Source organism: Hyperolius riggenbachi, chromosome 4 (assembly GCF_040937935.1).
Source record: "Hyperolius riggenbachi isolate aHypRig1 chromosome 4, aHypRig1.pri, whole genome shotgun sequence".
Classification (NCBI taxonomy): domain Eukaryota; kingdom Metazoa; phylum Chordata; class Amphibia; order Anura; family Hyperoliidae; genus Hyperolius; species Hyperolius riggenbachi.
Genome location: NC_090649.1, coordinates 69,157,291 through 69,174,560, shown reverse-complemented (window position 1 = coordinate 69,174,560; position 17,270 = coordinate 69,157,291). Strand labels below are relative to the sequence as shown.

The window sequence follows — 17,270 nt, the reverse complement described above, 5'->3', positions numbered from 1 at the left end:
TTGCCTTGTGTAGGTAGCCACAAGTGCCCCTTAGTATTATGAAGCCAGAGGTAAACTCAGTATTAACCTCTTGCCGACCGCGTCACGCTGATGGGCGTGGCCGCGGCGGCAGCCCCAGGACCGCCTAACGCCGATTGGCATAAAGTCCTGGGGCTCTGTTTTGCAGGAGATCGCGCGCACGCTGCGCACGCATCTCCTGCTTGGGGGGCAGGGATCCGCCCCGCCTTCTGTCTCCGAGCGGCTATTACCGCTCGGGAGACTGTTAGATGGCGTGATCGCTGTCTATTTACATGGTGCAGCGCTGCGATCAGCAGCAGCGCTGCACTGGGGACAGCCGTGTGACAAGAGAGCGATCAGCTCTCATAGGCAGAAGCCTATGACAGCCGATCGCCATAATTGGCTGGCTGTGGGGAGGGAGGGTAGATAATTAAAGAAACAGTTTTTTTTTAATAAAAACAGCAACAATAATATTTATAAAAAGAAATAAACATGGGGGAGCGATTAGACCCCACCAACAGAGAGCTCTGTTGGTGGGGAGAAAAGGGGGGGGGATCACTTGTGTTCTGTGTTGTGCGGCCCTGCAGCCTAGCCTTAAAGCTGCAGTGGCCAATTTTACTAAAAATGGCCTGATCACTAGGGGGGTTTAGCACTGCAGTCCTCAAGAGGTTAACTAGCTAGAGGTGCCCCCAGTTGAATGATGGATCTCATCAGTGGAATGCCGAGAGCCGGGCGAGTAACTTCTCATTTACGCTGTGCTCGGGACTCTGCATAGGGAAAGAGGAAGGGAAGCACTTGGGGAGCGGAGTGAGACGCCTTTCCATCATCAGGCGCCTGTAGGCACGTGCCTACAGTGCCTTATGGTAAATCCGGCCCTGAATGCAGGACATCTCTATTGACATTTCTTCAGATTGTAACCTTGATAAAGAAATCCTCAGTGGTCTTGAAAAGTAAGGATTTAATCAAGACATTAGATATCCTCATTCGGACTACCGACTTTTAACCTTTTGGGAACCGACGTAGGTTGAATCTACGTCCAGCAGGTGGTGCTGCCGCCCTGACTAGACGTTGATTCAACGTCCGCGCTAACAAACCGTCCTGACGCGATCGTGTGTACCGGAGAGGGAAGATTGAGCTGTCGCGCATGGCTGCTGATCACGTGATCACTACGATCGCCAGCGGGGGAAAGAAGAGGATCCACTCACCTCCCTGCCGTTCCCGCAACGATTGCCACTCCCCACCATTCTTGCCGGCATCTCTGCTCCTTCTGACGTCAGCGCCAGGTGCCAGCTTGATGACAGCATCAAGCCACGACCCGGAACTGAGCGGCAGTAGGAGCGTGGCCGGAGCAGAGGGGTCCGCTGCGGCTCATCGCTGGAGCCTGGAAGGTGGGTGAAGGGGTCTGCATGAAGGCGGGACACCTGGCCACCATGGGAGGACACTGCCCAGCAAGACCCTGCAGGGATCCGGCTGCGCTAACCCCCCCAAACGCGCCCCCCCCCCCCCTTCAGCAAAAATGCCTAGTCCCTAAGGGGGGTTAGGCGGCCGTTCCCGAAAGGGTTAAGGTGCCCATTAGTGATCCAATTTCCTGAATGATCAACCGTCCAATACAATTATTGCGATTGATTGGAAAAAATCGATCAGGACCACCAGTATAGGGAAAAATGATAAGCAAGGATAAGCAATCTTATCAGACTAATAGAATCGATCTAAAATTCAGAACGATCATTCCTTGTTGATCGGCACCATAAACGATATTCGATCAGTCATCTGTCAATTGCTTAGAAGTTTGTACTGTTAATGGAAACCTTAAAAGAATTGTTCCGAAATTCGGATTGATGGAACAATCAGTAGAACAATTTTACAATGTCAATCCTCATCATTAATGGCACCCGGTCCGATTAAACGCTCGATCTTTCGGGAGATTGTACCGTTAATGGGCACTTTTATTAGTATTGTTATTATTATTGATTTATAAAGCATCAACTTATTCTGTGGCGCTGTACAAAGTAAGAAACAAACATTGGGTACTTCATAATACAGGCAACGGCATACACCACCAATATACAAAATACAGAGTTAGTACAAAATACAGACAGCCCGCCATTTCCAGTGTTGCTCTTTTCTAAAGCGGACCTGAATCCAGAACTTCCTCTCTGCTCTAAACAAAAAAACACTTCTTTGTTACAGCTGATACAAATCCTGCAATACATCTGCAGTGTGTCTACTTCCTGCTTTCGTGGAAGCAGACATATTGTTAACATCCTGTACTTTCAAATGAGCTTATCTGCCGTGGCAGTCAGGTGACCCAGGGGAGAGATCAAATTACAACTTGTGATTAGACACAAATGAGGGGGAAATAAACAGGCTAAACTCTCTAAATACATACAGGGGCATTTCTCTGTTTTCCTTCTGCCCTGTGCAAGAGTTCAGGTCCACTGTAAGCTGGCTGGAAGGGGCGGCCCATTGCTGTATCACTGCTTATTCATTTATTTTTTATTTATTTATTTAAGTATTTATATAGCGCCGATATATTACACAGTGCTGTACAGAGTATATAGTCTTGTCACTAACTGTCCCTCGGAGGGGCTCACAATCTGATCCCTACCATAGTCATGTGTCTATGTATGTATCATGTAGTGTATGTATCGTGTAGTGAACTATTATTATTATTATTATTTGTATTACTCAGTGGTCCCTGTCCTGCATTACACTTCAGCATATAATTTACATGAAATTTGAATGCAAGGGGAAATTATTTGCATCCCATTGATCATCCAAACGAAAGCACTACAGAAAATGTGACAGCCCTGTAAAATAATGATAATGTGGTTATTTTAGGTGTATAAAATTGGCCATTGTCCAAAGGACGTAACTAGAAATCACTGGGCCCCCCTGCAAAACTTTGGATGGGGCCCCTTCCTCCTCTTCTCTTACTTTCTGCAAAGGAAAACTGAGAACCAATGTTAATCAATTGGCTGGTGCACACTTCAATGTGTTTTCCCAATGCAGATAAAAACTGACAGCAATGAAGCATTTTCTCTATCAATTACATTCGTAATAAAACTTGCATGTTTTCACACATACATACACGCATGGTGTGCAGAAAACGCATACAGAAAAACCAACACATAAATGTGCTCCCAGCCTCAGCTTATTACACTCACTCTGTCCATCTCTGATGGAACTGTCTCTGCTGACTCTTCCAGCATCACTACAGTACACAGCACTTGGGGAGGAGTAGAGAGGTTGGGCCCTGGGTGCTGTACACAAGACCCTGCTGCACACTGAATAGGGACTGTCTACAAATCTTTGTCTGAAGAACTTTGTATGATTCCTTATTAGTGACTGAGCATATGCAGTCATTAGAACAATTGTGCAGAAAGCAGAAAGTTTTTCTCTACGTGCCCTTAGTTGTCAATCTCTTAGGACAGGGAAAAGGAACTTCTTCTCCCATGGGGCCCCCTGTGGCTTCTGCGCCCCCTGCAGCTGCATCCCTTGCAGGGTCTATTGTTACGCCCCTGCATTGTCCAATAGCATTATTAGCAGTATAACAAAGCAATTATTGCGTATCCTAGTTTATTTTTATCTTTGCCTTTTTTGCAGATGGTTTGCGTTGATGGAAATTCACATGCTGGTAGTTTTAATACTGTACAAATATGAATTTCAGCTACTGGATCCAGTTCCCAAACAGGTATGTATGTGTTCCTGCTGTCTATGGTTATAATGACATTACGGTAACTACTTTCGGACCTTGCTCATTGAAATCTACGCCCTGTTTTGATGGCTACTATTTTGCAGCCAGGGCGTAGAATTGAATTCACCGCCGCTGCGCGCATCCGCCGTTTTCGTCATTCCCTCCGATCTCGCCACTGAATCCCCACCGTTTCCCGTCGCAGCTCACTTGCTCTTCCTGTCTCTATGGCGGCAGAGCCCTATGATCGGGTCAGGAGCTGATTTCATTGGCTCCTGGCCCTGTCTTTCAACGTAAGCAGCTCCCATTGGCTCACATTGAAAGACAGGGTCAGGAGCCAGTGAAAGCAGCTCCTGGACGGCTCACAGGAAGTCAGCCATCATAGAGACGGCAGAGTAGGTGGCCCAGGTTCCTGACATGCGGCGGGTATGTGCGGCGATTCATTGGGATTCCACCTTTTCTGTACCAGCGGTCTCTGGTCGTTAAGGAAGCAGAGACCACTGGTACTTAAGTGGTTAAGACAAGCAGACAAGACAAGACAAATAACATTTATATCTCGCTTTTCTCCCTGCAGGCTCAATGCGCCAGAGCTTCAGCCACTGGGGCGGGCTCAGTAGGCAGTAGCAGTGTTAGGGTGTCTTGCCCAAGGTTTCCTTACTGAATAGGTGCTGGCTTACTGTATAGAGAGAGCTGAGATTTTCTGGTCTCCTGTGTCAGAGGCAGAGCCCTTAACCAGCCATTAATGGGGAAGCGCAACTTGCTATTCTCGAAGAGGTCGCAATCAGTGTTGCTTGAGGATTTTCGCCAAAGTCCTTTTCGCATTGGAAATTTTATTTTCGATTTCGTGAAAATATGGTCATGGGAAACAATTTTTTCTTTCTGCTGCAAAAATTTGTGAAAACCGCAAAAATTGTTGTTTTACCGCAAGAATTCACAAAAAGCATAACAATCTCTTCGGACCAATGAAATCTCACTATCTGTAAACACCGTGCAGTACATGTCCCCATCAATCGTATGATCCTGTTGTGTGACATTAAAAAATGTAACTCTTTCTGAAGGAAAGCTAATTAATTCAGGTCAAGTTAGGGGTAACTAGTTAGGTGTTAAAGAGGATCTGTGTTGCAAAAAATGCCCCTGGGGGGTACTTACCAGTGATGCTCAAATCCAAATTTGGGTGAAACCCGGATAGTTGCTATCCGGATTTCACCCAGTAAACCTGTGCAGGGGGGGGGGGGGGGGTCAAGCTTACCTGTCTGACGTTTTCTTCAGTCCGTCCCTCAGCGCCTCCCACGATGTGTTCCACGCGGCGGTCACATGAGTAAAAACACTTCCTCCTTCCGGGTTGAAGGAGGAAGTGTTTGTAGTCCTGTGATGCGCGTGGACCGCATCGTGGAGGGTGCCGAGGGATGGACCGAAGAAGACGTCAGACAGGTAAGCTTGACCCCCCTGCCCACCCTGCACAGGTATCTGGGTGAAATCCGGATAGCAACTATCCGGGTTTCACCCGAATTCGGATTTGAGCATCCCTAGTACTTACCTCAGGAGGAGGAAGCCTCTGGATCCTATCGAGGCTACCCCCATCTTCCTCCGTCCCACGGCGGCAGCAATAGAGCTGACTCAACGGCGGGGATGTAAATATTTACCTCCCTGATTCCAGCGCAGGCGCGGTAGCGGCACTCAGCTCAAAAATAGGCGGAAATAGCCCATCCCAGTTTGGTCCACTCTACTGCGCAGTGTGCAGGCGCAAGTCTCCTGCGCAGCAGAGAGGACCTGACTGGGATCAGCTATTTTTGCCTATTTCTGAACCAAGAACCTGAGCAGCTCCCCCGCTAGAACAGGGAAAGGTAAGTATTGCACAGCCTTACAAATTGTTGGCTGTGCATTCCGTGGGCTGCAGCGAGACTGCCGGAGGAGGATGGGGGAAGCCTTGATAGAATCCAGAGGCTTCTCCCTCCCAAGGTGAGTACCCCTAGGGGCATTTTTTTTCAATACAGAGTCTCATTAAGGTGCCCATAAACGGCACAATTTTTTCATCGTATGTGATGTTTCCACGCACTTTTTACGATGGAAAGTAATCGGAAGGTAATTTTCGATTTTTCCCATAAACAAGTTGATTAGGGCATTTTCTCTCTTGAGATACAATCGCAAAATCCAACTTTCGGATCAACAGAATTTTCAATTCCAATCAACCATAGAATATTATTATTATTTTTGTTGTTTTTAATCTAATCTATCTTCAGTGTGAGTAAAGGTGGCCATTGCTTTATCAAACACTTTATCGAACGTTTGAGAATTTACCTCATGAGTAAAATCTAATTTTGAATTCACTAAGGTGTTATAGATTTATTGAACATTTGATCGATAAAACATTTGATAAATATATAACACTTTAGTGAATTCAAAATTAGATTTTACTCATGAGGTAAATTATCAAACGTTCGATAAAGTGTTTGATAAAGCTCAGTGAATTAAGGCCTGTGGAGAGTGCAATAGATTCTTCTCTGTTGGAAATAGATTCAGAGAGGAGTTTATTCCTGTTATGATGGATACACACCATGAGTTTCCGCGTCGAATGCGTCCGTCGATACGCGTCGATTCGATTATTTCCGAACGAATTTTGATGATTTTTAGGTCGATTGCTATGTAAAGTATGGCAAATCGACCTAACGATCCATTGAAGCTTGAATCGGACATGTCGGAAATAATCGTATCGACGCGTATCGACGGCCGCATCGAACGCGGAAACGCATGGTGTGTATCCAGCATAACACACAGCACAATGATGGATTTCAATGGATTCCAGCAGGGAATCTACAGTGCTATGGGCATTGTACCAAGTGCTACCCTTATTTTTGGTAGACTTCAGTGTTCAGGTAATGCTATTGGATATTAACCACTTGAGGACCACAGTGTTAAACCACCCTAAAGACCAGGCCTTTTTTTGTAAAATAGGCCACTGCAGCTTTAAGGCCAAGCTGCAGGGCCGCACAACACAGCACACAAGTGATCCCCCCTTGTTTCCCTGTGTGTTTATTTTTTTATATAAATATTTTTGTTATTTATTTTATAATAGATTTTACTATTTCTTTTTTCCTAGGCCCGCCCTCGCTCCACCCGCCAGCCAATCACTGTGATCAGCTGTCATAGGCTTCAGCCTATGACAGCCGATCACCTCTGATCCCCTGGAGGGGACAGCGTGTCACACGGCTGTCCCCAGTACAGCGCTGCTGCAGATCGCAGCGCTGTACCGGTAATTAGACGGCAGTTTCGCCGTCTAACAGTCTCCCGAGCGGCAATCGCTGCTCAGAGACTGAAGGCGGAGCTTCGCTCTGCCCACCAAGCAGGAGATGTGCGCACAGCCTGTGCGTGATCTCCTGCAAAACACAGCCCCAGGACTTTACGCCAATCAGCGTTACGTGGTCTTGGGGCTGCCGCTGCGGCCGAGCCCATCAGCGTGACGCGGTCGGCTAGTAGTTGAAGAGGAGCTGTAGTAAAAATTATTTTTTTACAATATTCATTTATAGATTTAGTCAGTGTTTGCCCGTCGTAAAATCTTTCCTCTCCCTGATTTACATTCTGAAATTTATCACAGGTGGTAGCATCTTTAGTCCTGTCCGGTACAGTTCTGCGGAATGTTTGCTTCTGAGAATTCCAAAGCCAGTGAAAATAATAATGCCTGGTCTCCCATGATGCTCAGGGGGGAGGGGTCTGGGCTGGGGTAGATTTCCGCATAGCTAATCAGCCTAGCCTAGACATCACTGGGAGGGCGGGGCTACATTCAATATACAACAATAATTAGCTATAGGAGATGTTTCTGAGGCTGACGCTAGGAAGATTAACATAAAAGTGGGTATGCTGAATAATTTACTGTAATGTACTGTATGTTGTTGCAGTGCCTTTTCAAATCATATTAATAATGAAATCAGGAGCTCATAAATGATGATTATGGAGGTTTTGGGCTGGTTCCCCTCAGAGGACTTTCCCCTCCCTTGTGTCCAGTGTTTTGTTTCCCCGCAGTTAATTGAGCCCCCACCCCCATGTACAAAGTGTTGTGTAGATGACTGGCATCTCGTTAACTCAATCAGCCCAGAGTGGCAATGGAAAGTCCAGGTCACGGCTCCCGAGCTCGGCAGTGTGATGTGATGCCGGCCATTGCCTGGCATGCCGATCATTGTTGTGCCATGACTCAGCCATGGAAAGAGGAGAGTGAGTGCTGAGAGCTGGGCTCATTCCACCGCCCCGAAACAATGATGACCTTGACTGGTAATGCTTGTGTGATTGTAATGGTCTGTGCCGTGTACTTTTATGTTGTGTGCAATTGTGTGTGTGATTGTATTGGTCTGTGTCGTGTATGTTTATGGTGTGTGTGTGTGTGTTATGTAATATGATGCATAATGCAGTAAGTGTGTCATAGGATGTTGTGTGTGTATTGTATTAGTCGGTGTCGTGTACTGGTGTGTGTGTGTGTGTGTGTGTGTAGTGTGTGTGTGTGTGGTGTGTGTGTATAGTGTGTGTGTGTGTGTGTGTGTGTGTGTGTGTGTGTGTGTATAGTGTGTGTGTAGTGTGTGTGTGTGTGGTGTGTGTGTATAGTGTGTGTGTGTGTGTGTGTGTGTGTGTGTGTGTAGTGTGTGTGTGTAGTGTGTGTGTGTGTGGTGTGTGTGTATAGTGTGTGTGTAGTGTGTGTGTGTGTGGTGTGTGTGTATAGTGTGTGTGTGTGTGTGTGTGTGTGTGTGTGTGTGTGTGTATAGTGTGTGTGTAGTGTGTGTGTGTGTGGTGTGTGTGTATAGTGTGTGTGTGTGTGTGTGTGTGTGTGTGTGTGTGTGTGTGTGTGTGTGTGTGTATAGTGTGTGTGTAGTGTGTGTGTGTGTGGTGTGTGTGTATAGTGTGTGTGTGTGTGTGTGTGTGTGTGTGTGTGTGTGTGTGTGTGTAGTGTGTGTGTGTGTGGTGTGTGTGTATAGTGTGTGTGTAGTGTGTGTGTGTGTGGTGTGTGTGTGTGTGTGTGTGTGTGCAGTGTGTGTGTGTGTGGTGTGTGTGTGTGTGTGTGTGTGTGCAGTGTGTGTGTGTGTGTGTGTGTGTGTGTGTGTGTGTGTGTGTGTGTATAGTGTGTGTGTAGTGTGTGTGTGTGTGGTGTGTGTGTATAGTGTGTGTGTGTGTGTGTGTGTGTGTGTGTGTAGTGTGTGTGTATAGTGTGTGTGTGTGTGTGTTATGTAATATGATGCATAATGCAGTAAGTGTGTCATAGGATGTTGTGTGTGTATTGTATTAGTCGGTGTCATGTACTGGTGTGTGTGTGTGTCTCGCAGGGGCGTATCTGGGTAATATAGAGCCTATGGCAAACACTGAAAGTGTGCCCCTCCCCCAATCAGAGCCCCTTCCCCCCTTAAAAACAGCATCCTTTCTCATGTACATGTGTTATGGTTTCCTGTGTTTTTGGCTTGGGATATTTCTGAAGTTACTTCTTGGGAAATATCTCTTCTTATTTCTTCTCTGTCCTCTTTTCTAACACTAAGCTAAGTGAGCCTTCCATACATAAATTAAGTAGCCACGTTCCCCAGATAACAATTAATCTGATCTGAGTCATGGGGGCTCTGCACAGCGGCAGGCATGGCGCCCCATGGTGCTGTGGCGCCCATGGCACAAGCCATGCCTGCACCCCTCTGGTAGATTAACATATACCCCTCTGGTAGAGGGGTGCAGACATGGCTTGTGCCATGGGCGCCACAGCACCATGGGGCGCCATGCCTGCCGCTGTGCAGAGCCCCCATGACTCAGATCAGATTAATTGCCTCTGGTGTCTCGTGTAATGTGATGTATAATTATGTGTGTGTGTGTTTCACATAATGTGTGTTTATGTGTTTGTATTAGTCTGTATCGTGTAATGGTGTGTGTGTTTGTATTGGTATGTGATGTGATGTATGTGAGTCATATAATGTGTGTGTATTGTATTAGTCTGCGTTGTGTATTGGTGTGTGTGTGTCTTTGTGTAATGTGATGTATAATGGTGAGTGTGTGTGTCATATAATGTCGTGTGTGTGTGTGTGCGCACTGTTTGTGTGTGTGTGTGTGTGTGTGTGTATGCATGTGTAGTGTGTGTGTGTGTGTGTGTGTGTGTGTGTGTGTGTGTGTGTGTGTGTGTGTGTGTGTGTGTGTGTGTGTGTGTGTGTGTGTGTGTGTGTCATATAATGTCGTGTGTGTGTGTGTGTGTGTGTGTGTATGCATGTGTAGTGTGTGTGTGTATGCATGTGTAGTGTGTGTGTGTGTGTGTGTGTGTGTGTGTGTGTGTATGCATGTTTAGTGTGTGTGTGTGTGTGTGTGTGTGTGTGTGTGTGTGTGTGTGTGTGTGTGTGTGTGTGTGTGTGTGTGTGTGTCATATAATGTCGTGTGTGTGTGTGTGTGTGTGGTGTGTGTGCGTGTGTGTGCGTGTGTCATACAATACTACCTAGCTATATAGAGATGTCCATCTGGTGACAGACAAAACGAGGCAGAGTTGAGACTTTCTGGAAATAACTCACAGGTGCCAAACTCAAGGCCCGCAGGCCAAATGCGGCCCGCAATGCCAGCAATGTGGTCAGCAAGAGCTTCAAATGTGCAGTGACAGAAAGGAGGAATTGGTACAACCCGGTGCTGTATACCTGCTTATAGCAAACTGGAAGTTACAACCTAGTAGGATGCCCATGCGAGGGCACCCTCCCAATTGTGATTGGGTGGATACGTGTAGGGGGAGGGTCCCCTACACAGCACAAGTTTAAAAGCAAACTTCCTGATCGCTCCCTGTCGGATCAGAGCAGTCGTGCAAGCGATCCGAAAATGACATTTTGTGTTATTTTAAATCCAGAGATATGTTCCCCTGTGAGCCAGAGCAGTCCCCTCACCCCTCCGGAATGTCGCACGTGGCTGGACTCCCTGCAGGGCCCAGCTCATTCCCCCTACAGCAGATGTCCCCATGAAAAGGACCAGGAAACTGGCTCCACAGGGGGGCCATAGAAAGCCAGCCGATCCGGCACCGAGCATGGGCCATACGGAAAGCATGGGTGATATGATTTCCTGTCGGCATACGAAAACCGTATGTCGCACAGCTATAAAATTCATATCGTCTTGTCCGGTAAAATCTGGCCATCGTGCTGATATTAAATTCCTTGGGATAGACCGTCCGGTTATCGAGATATGAATCTTCTCAGGAGGCTGACCCGCTGGCTTAGCCGTGTCTGATGTCATATTAATCTGTATTTTCCAACAAGTCTGAAGCTGTTACCCCCCTAAATATAACGTGTATGGTTCAGGAGTTACAGCATTTCATAAGTTTAGCCCTAAAATCTCTCAGAGGGAATGAACTGTCATTGGTGGGTGACTCAGAGGGGCCGGCATTGCCACACCCCCAAACCAGCTTCATCAAAAGCACCTGGCCAGCAGGAGGGCATCAATTCCTCCCTTTACCATCTTCATGACGCACGGCCACTGTGAGGAACAAGTGGTGGCCACCTTGCCAGAGCTGAAACAAAGGACAGCCTCCATTTTGTTTGGATTCTAAATCTTGCTGAACTTTACTCTGAAACAAAGAACTCTAAGAACTTGAAACCGTTTTGCTTGAACTTGATGATTTTCCCACAGAAGGACATATTTCCACAAACCATAAGTATTTTCTCCCTCTTTATTTCATACTGGCTATTACTGTCTTAATAATTGTGATTTTAATAATTGTCTGTATATATTAATTATTTATATTGCGTGAATAAACGACTTTCTCCAAGTCATTCACTGTCCGCTACCCTGCTTATCAGCACACACAGAACTGATCCCGGGTCTCTGAAGATACGCTACTGTTTGTTTGTTGTTGGCTAGACAGAATATCGTGTGTTTAACCGTTTTATTCGCAGGACTAGTCAGTTAGTGGGCTCCACGGTCCCATGGTAACCGCGGTGGTGGCAGTTTACTCTGAACCAGTGGGTGAAGTTGTAATCACCCGTGTCTCACAGGCTCCCGTCTGAGTTGTCTGCGGCTAATTCTTAACGGTTCCTGCGCATTGACTGCGACCAGAGTTCGCACGATCTGTGCGCTGGCACCGTTTAGAAGGCTAAGTGCGGTCAGCCACTAGGGCTCCTGTGACAGTGTTAGGCAGCGGTTGGGACCTGTGTTGTGCTGAAAGTATCTGCGATAGCGCTAGCGCTATCGAGAAACAAACTAATTCGTTGGTGTAGCTGGAAGGCAATATATTTTTTATATATACAGAGAGACTGTGTAGCCAGTACCCCTCCCCAAAAGTTTTATTTTATTTGGCATGGAAATGTCCGGGAACTACAAGCTCATGGCCGTATCCGACCTGGAAAATCTTTGTCAGCTGCGGGGCATTGACACCCTCCGCAGGAACAAACAGGACATGGTAAATGACTTGTTTCAATGGGATACCCAGCAACCGCGGGAGCTGGATGTGTCTGCTGAGGTAGACGCTGCCCCATCTGACTCAAGTCAAGGGGAACCAGAGGCTGAAGATCCTAGGCGTACAGAGGTTGAGCATCCTGCGGGCCCTGTTGCAACAGTTACGCCAGAGACTGTCAGTATGGACCCCAATCCCAGAGTTTCTGAAAGTACTCGCCTGGAACCGGCCAGTACTGGACTGTCCGTTTGTACTGATCCGCTAATGCAGCAGGCATTACAAAAGCTGATGGACACTGACCTGGACAAGTACCTGCAGTACATGCGTGAGGAGCGCCAATCTGCAGAAGCGCGGACAGAGCGCCAAATGCAGGAGGAACGGGAGCGGCAAGCTGCTGCTGCTGCTGCTGCTGAACGCCACGCGGAGAGGGATGCCGCTGAGCGAGAACGGGAGCGCCAACGACAGCATGAGCTAAACATGGCAAAAGTGCAACAGGCCAGCCGGAGTTCACCGCCCAGCCTCCCTGCTGAAGGAGCTGCAGCACCCGTAAGTGCAAAATTTAAATTTGCTAATATTGAAAAAGACACAGACATTGACTTGTTTTTGCGGTCTTTTGAAAAAGCATGCCGTCAGTATCGTCTGTCCCAAGACCAGTGGGCCAGACATCTGACACCTTTGCTGCGCTACAAAGCGCTTGATGCTTTCGCAGAATTGCCTGCGGAAAAGGATAATGATTATGCTGCTATAAAAGACGCTATCATTACTAAGTACCAGCTGACGCCATAAGCCTATCGGAAGAAGTTCAGGGCCTGGCAGAAAAAGTCTTCTGATTCGTACCGAGATGTGGTCAGCAGCTTGCTCACCACACTCCGCCAGTGGACTCTGGGCCTCACCAAAGGGTCTTATGGCGTCCTGGAGGACTTGATAGTCCTCGAACAATTTCTGAACATTTGCCCTGCTGATGTACGACAGTTTGTGTTAGAACGCAGGCCGGCTTCAGCCACTGTCGCTGCAGACCTTGCTGAGACTTTTGCAACTACCCGGGTGGCTGATACCCGCAGAACTGTCCCATCCAGCTGGAGAGGAGGTCAGCCCAATACCTCGGCAGACTCCCCTGCCCATGAGCCGTCAGCCACAGAGGCCACCCAGCACAGCTTCTGCACCCAGGGCTGCAGCCTCTGGAGAGGTCACCTGTCACTACTGCCACAAGACGGGACACATGAAGTTCACCTGTCCGGAGCGGATGCAGACCACCCCAGCACCTGGACCACCCGCACCTCGCCCGCGGCAGACACCAACCGCCAGTGTACCCCAACCAGGAGCCGCATCCAACCTGATGTTTGCCAAGGGTGCAGGGAACTCCCCCATCACAAGCAATCACCAGCTGGTTACTGTGAATGACCAGCTTGTCACGGGTTTCCGTGACACCGGAGCAGATGTCACTCTGGTGCGTGCACACCTTGTCGCCGCAGAGGCCATCATTCCTGACCAGTACCTCACCCTCACTGGAGTGGGGGGCACTCTTTCTCACATTCCCCAAGCTCGGGTGTCCATCGACTGGGGGGTGGGGGTCCACGAGAAGGTTGTTGGGATCCTGGACCAACTGCCGGTCCCTGTTTTGCTGGGGACCGACTTGGGCACGCTGGTGTCGTACTATGAACCTGCACCAAGCCCTGTGGAATGCCAGGACAGAGACGGACTCTCTGCCCACACCCAGGTACTTTGCACCCAGGGGCAAGAACAGGGGGGAGGTGGGTTGAACGTGCCCAGTTCACGGGTACCTGTGTTTGATGTACCAACTGTCTGTGATGAAAATGTTCCTGTTACTGTTATTAATGCTTGTGACAATGATGTAGGTAATGCCAATATGTGCCATTCTCAAGGGATACCTGTGCTAGCAGTAACACGCAGCCATACTGCTCAGAACCTGAGCTCAGAACAGGTGGAGGAGGTTCCGGCCTCCTCCCCCTCCTCTGACCACAGGGATGGTACCCTTCAGCCCCTAACCTCATACGCCACGGGCCAGCTGGCTGAGAGTGAGAGTGCTGCATTTGTGCAAGCACTCCAGACTGACCCTAACCTCGAGGCCCTCAGAAAACAGGCTTCTGAGCCCCTCACAGACGAGGCTACGTTCAAGGTATACTGGGAAGGTGGGAAGTTGTACAGTGAGCCTGTACACCCCACCGAAGGTGAAATGGGGATGGGTACCAAGTTGCTTGTGGTACCTAGTGCCTTCCGGGGGCATGTGCTGAAGTCCGCACATGACATTCCCCTGGCCGGGCACTTGGGGATCCACAGGACACTTGATCGTATCCGGGGACATTTCTACTGGCCTCAAATGCGGATAGATGTGACGAACTACTGCCGCTCATGTACCATTTGCCAAAAGGTAAAAAGGGTTGGGAATCCCCGCAAAGCTCCCTTGTGTCCACTGCCAATCATAGGTGAGCCCTTTCACAGAGTGGCAGTCGAAATAATTGGACCGTTGCCCACTCCCAGCAGCAGTGGCAAAAGGTACATCCTGACGGTGGTGGATTACGCCACCCGCTATCCTGAGGCCATGGCACTTTCCTCCCTGAGGGCGGACAAGGTAGCCGACGCGCTACTTAACATTTTCTCCCGAGTCGGGTTCCCTGCGGAGATGCTCTCTGATCAGGGAACCCAGTTTATGTCCGGACTCATGGAGGCCCTGTGCAAAAAGATACAGATGACGCACATTGTCTCCAGTCCCTACCACCCGCAGACCAATGGACTGTGTGAAAGGTTCAACGGGTCGCTGAAGCAAATGCTGACCACGTTTGTTGAGTCGCAAGGTGGGGACTGGAAACGATACCTGCCTCATCTGTTGTTTGCATACAGGGAGGTGCCGCAGGAATCTACCGGGTTCTCCCCGTTCGAGCTCCTGTATGGTAGGAATGTCCGAGGACCCCTACAATTGATGCGGGAGACGTGGGAGGGCAAGGGGGACCCCACAGATGTCTCTGTAGTTGATTACGTTCTCAGGTTCAGGGACAAGATGGAGTTCCTCACAGAAATGGTAACGGAAAACATGGCCCAGGCTCAGGCCAAACAAAAACTCTGGTATGACCGCACTGCTGGAGAGAGGTCATTTGAAGTAGGTGACAAAGTGTATGCCCTTCTTCCAGTGAGGCAGAACAAGCTGCAAGCGGCCTGGGAGGGACCCTACACTATAGTGCAACGGTTAAACCCTCTGACATACCTGGTGAACATGGGAGGCAGGAAACAGAAAAGCTTTCATGTCAACATGCTGAAGGCCCACCATGACAGAACCAAGTATGTGCTGCCAGTGTGCAGCCGGTTAGAGCAGGGAGAGGCAGACCCCCTGTTAGACCTGCTGGCTGACATACGAGATGTGGACAGTGACCTAAGCGTCAACCCACAACTCTCCTCGTCCCAGCAAGAGCAGTTGCAGGAGGTGCTGGGTCCGTACCAGCACACCTTCTCCGGTGTCCCGGGGCGGACCAGTCTGGCAGTGCATAGGGTAGATACGGGCACCCATCCCCCCATCAGGCAATCCGCTTACCGCGTCTCCCCTGAGGTGCAAGCGGACATGCAGAAAGAGGTGAGGGAGATGCTGGAGCTAGGGGTGGTTCAAAAGTCCTGTAGTGCCTGGGCAGCCCCTGTTGTCCTGGTCCCCAAGAAGGACCAGACAACTCGGTTCTGCGTGGACTACAGGAAGTTGAACGCCATCACCACTACAGACGCCTACCCCATGCCTCGCATCGATGAGTTGTTGGATACGCTGGCGTCCGCCAGGTACCTATCAATCATGGATCTGAGCCGGGGGTACTGGCAGATACCACTTGCACCTGACGCGAGGCAGAAGTCGGCCTTCATCACCCCTTTTGGCCTCTTCGAGTTCACGATGATGCCCTTTGGGATGAAGAACGCTCCTGCCACGTTTCAGCGGGCCGTAAACGACCTGCTGGAGGGACTGCAAGGGTTTGCTGTAGCGTACTTGGATGACATTGCGGTGTTCAGCCCCACCTGGGAGGAACACCTCAAACACCTGTCCCAGGTACTAGAGAGGCTGGCCGCAGCCAATCTGACAGTTAAGCCGAGTAAATGTCAGATTGGTATGACCGAGGTGCAGTACTTAGGTCACCGGGTGGGGGGTAACACCCTGAAACCTGACACGGGAAAGGTTGACGCCATCCTGGCATGGCCTCGGCCTATCACGAAAAAGCAGGTCCAGGCGTTCCTGGGGACCGCCGGCTACTATAGGAAATTTGTTCCAGCCTATAGTACCCTGGCGAAGCCCCTGACCGATGCCACTAGCAAGAAACACCCCAAGGTTGTTAGCTGGACCCCCGCTTGCGAGAACGCCTTCCAAGCATTGAAGCAGGCACTCGCGAGTGCCCCTGTGCTTCAAGCCCCGGATTTCAGTCGTCGGTTTGTTGTGCAAACCGATGCCTCTGACTACGGTCTCGGCGCAGTCCTCAGCCAGGTGGACGGAGAGGGAGATGAACACCCTATCCTCTACCTGAGCCGGAAGCTCCTGCCCCGAGAGGTAGCCTACTCCACAACTGAAAAGGAGTGCCTAGCGATCGTGTGGGCCCTACAGAAACTACAATCGTATCTGTACGGCCGCTCCTTCACGATCATTACCGACCATAACCCCCTCAGTTGGCTAAACCGTACTGCTGGGACCAATGGCAAGCTCCTACGGTGGAGCCTGTCATTGCAACAGTACGACTTTACGATCCAACACAAAGCAGGCAGCCGACACCAAAACGCCGATGGGCTGTCCCGGTGTCAGGGGGAACTAGACCCAACAGCGCCAATAGCTGCTACGGCGGATGTCTTGCTGACCACCCCCTACACAGCGTCAGGAAAGGGAGGTGTCACGGAATAGCCGTGAGAAACGCAGGTGAATCTAGAGAATTCACAGTCGCTTTCCTGATCTGTTGCTTTCCTGTTGGATCTGAGCAGTCGTGCAAGCGATCCGAAAATGACATTTTGTGTTATTTTAAATCCAGAGATATGTTCCCCTGTGAGCCAGAGCAGTCCCCTCACCCCTCCGGAATGTCGCACATGGCTGGACTCCCTGCAGGGCCCAGCTCATTCCCCCTACAGCAGATGTCCCCATGAAAAGGACCAGGAAACTGGCTCCACAGGGGGGCCATAGAAAGCCAGCCGATCCGGCACCGAGCATGGGCCATACGGAAAGCATGGGTGATATGATTT

General features: G+C 49.4%; 1 protein-coding gene across 2 annotated transcripts in view; it reads left to right on the top strand.

Annotated features, from left to right (window-relative positions):
- Positions 1 to 17,270, top strand: part of CYP39A1 (cytochrome P450 family 39 subfamily A member 1) — a 119,117-nt gene that overhangs the window by 83,695 nt on the left and 18,152 nt on the right. For both annotated transcript variants that reach the window (XM_068279053.1, XM_068279052.1), the window contains exon 11: positions 3,604 to 3,691. In XM_068279053.1, the coding sequence (XP_068135154.1) occupies positions 3,604 to 3,691 (88 nt within the window). The remainder of the gene's footprint in view (positions 1 to 3,603; positions 3,692 to 17,270) is intronic.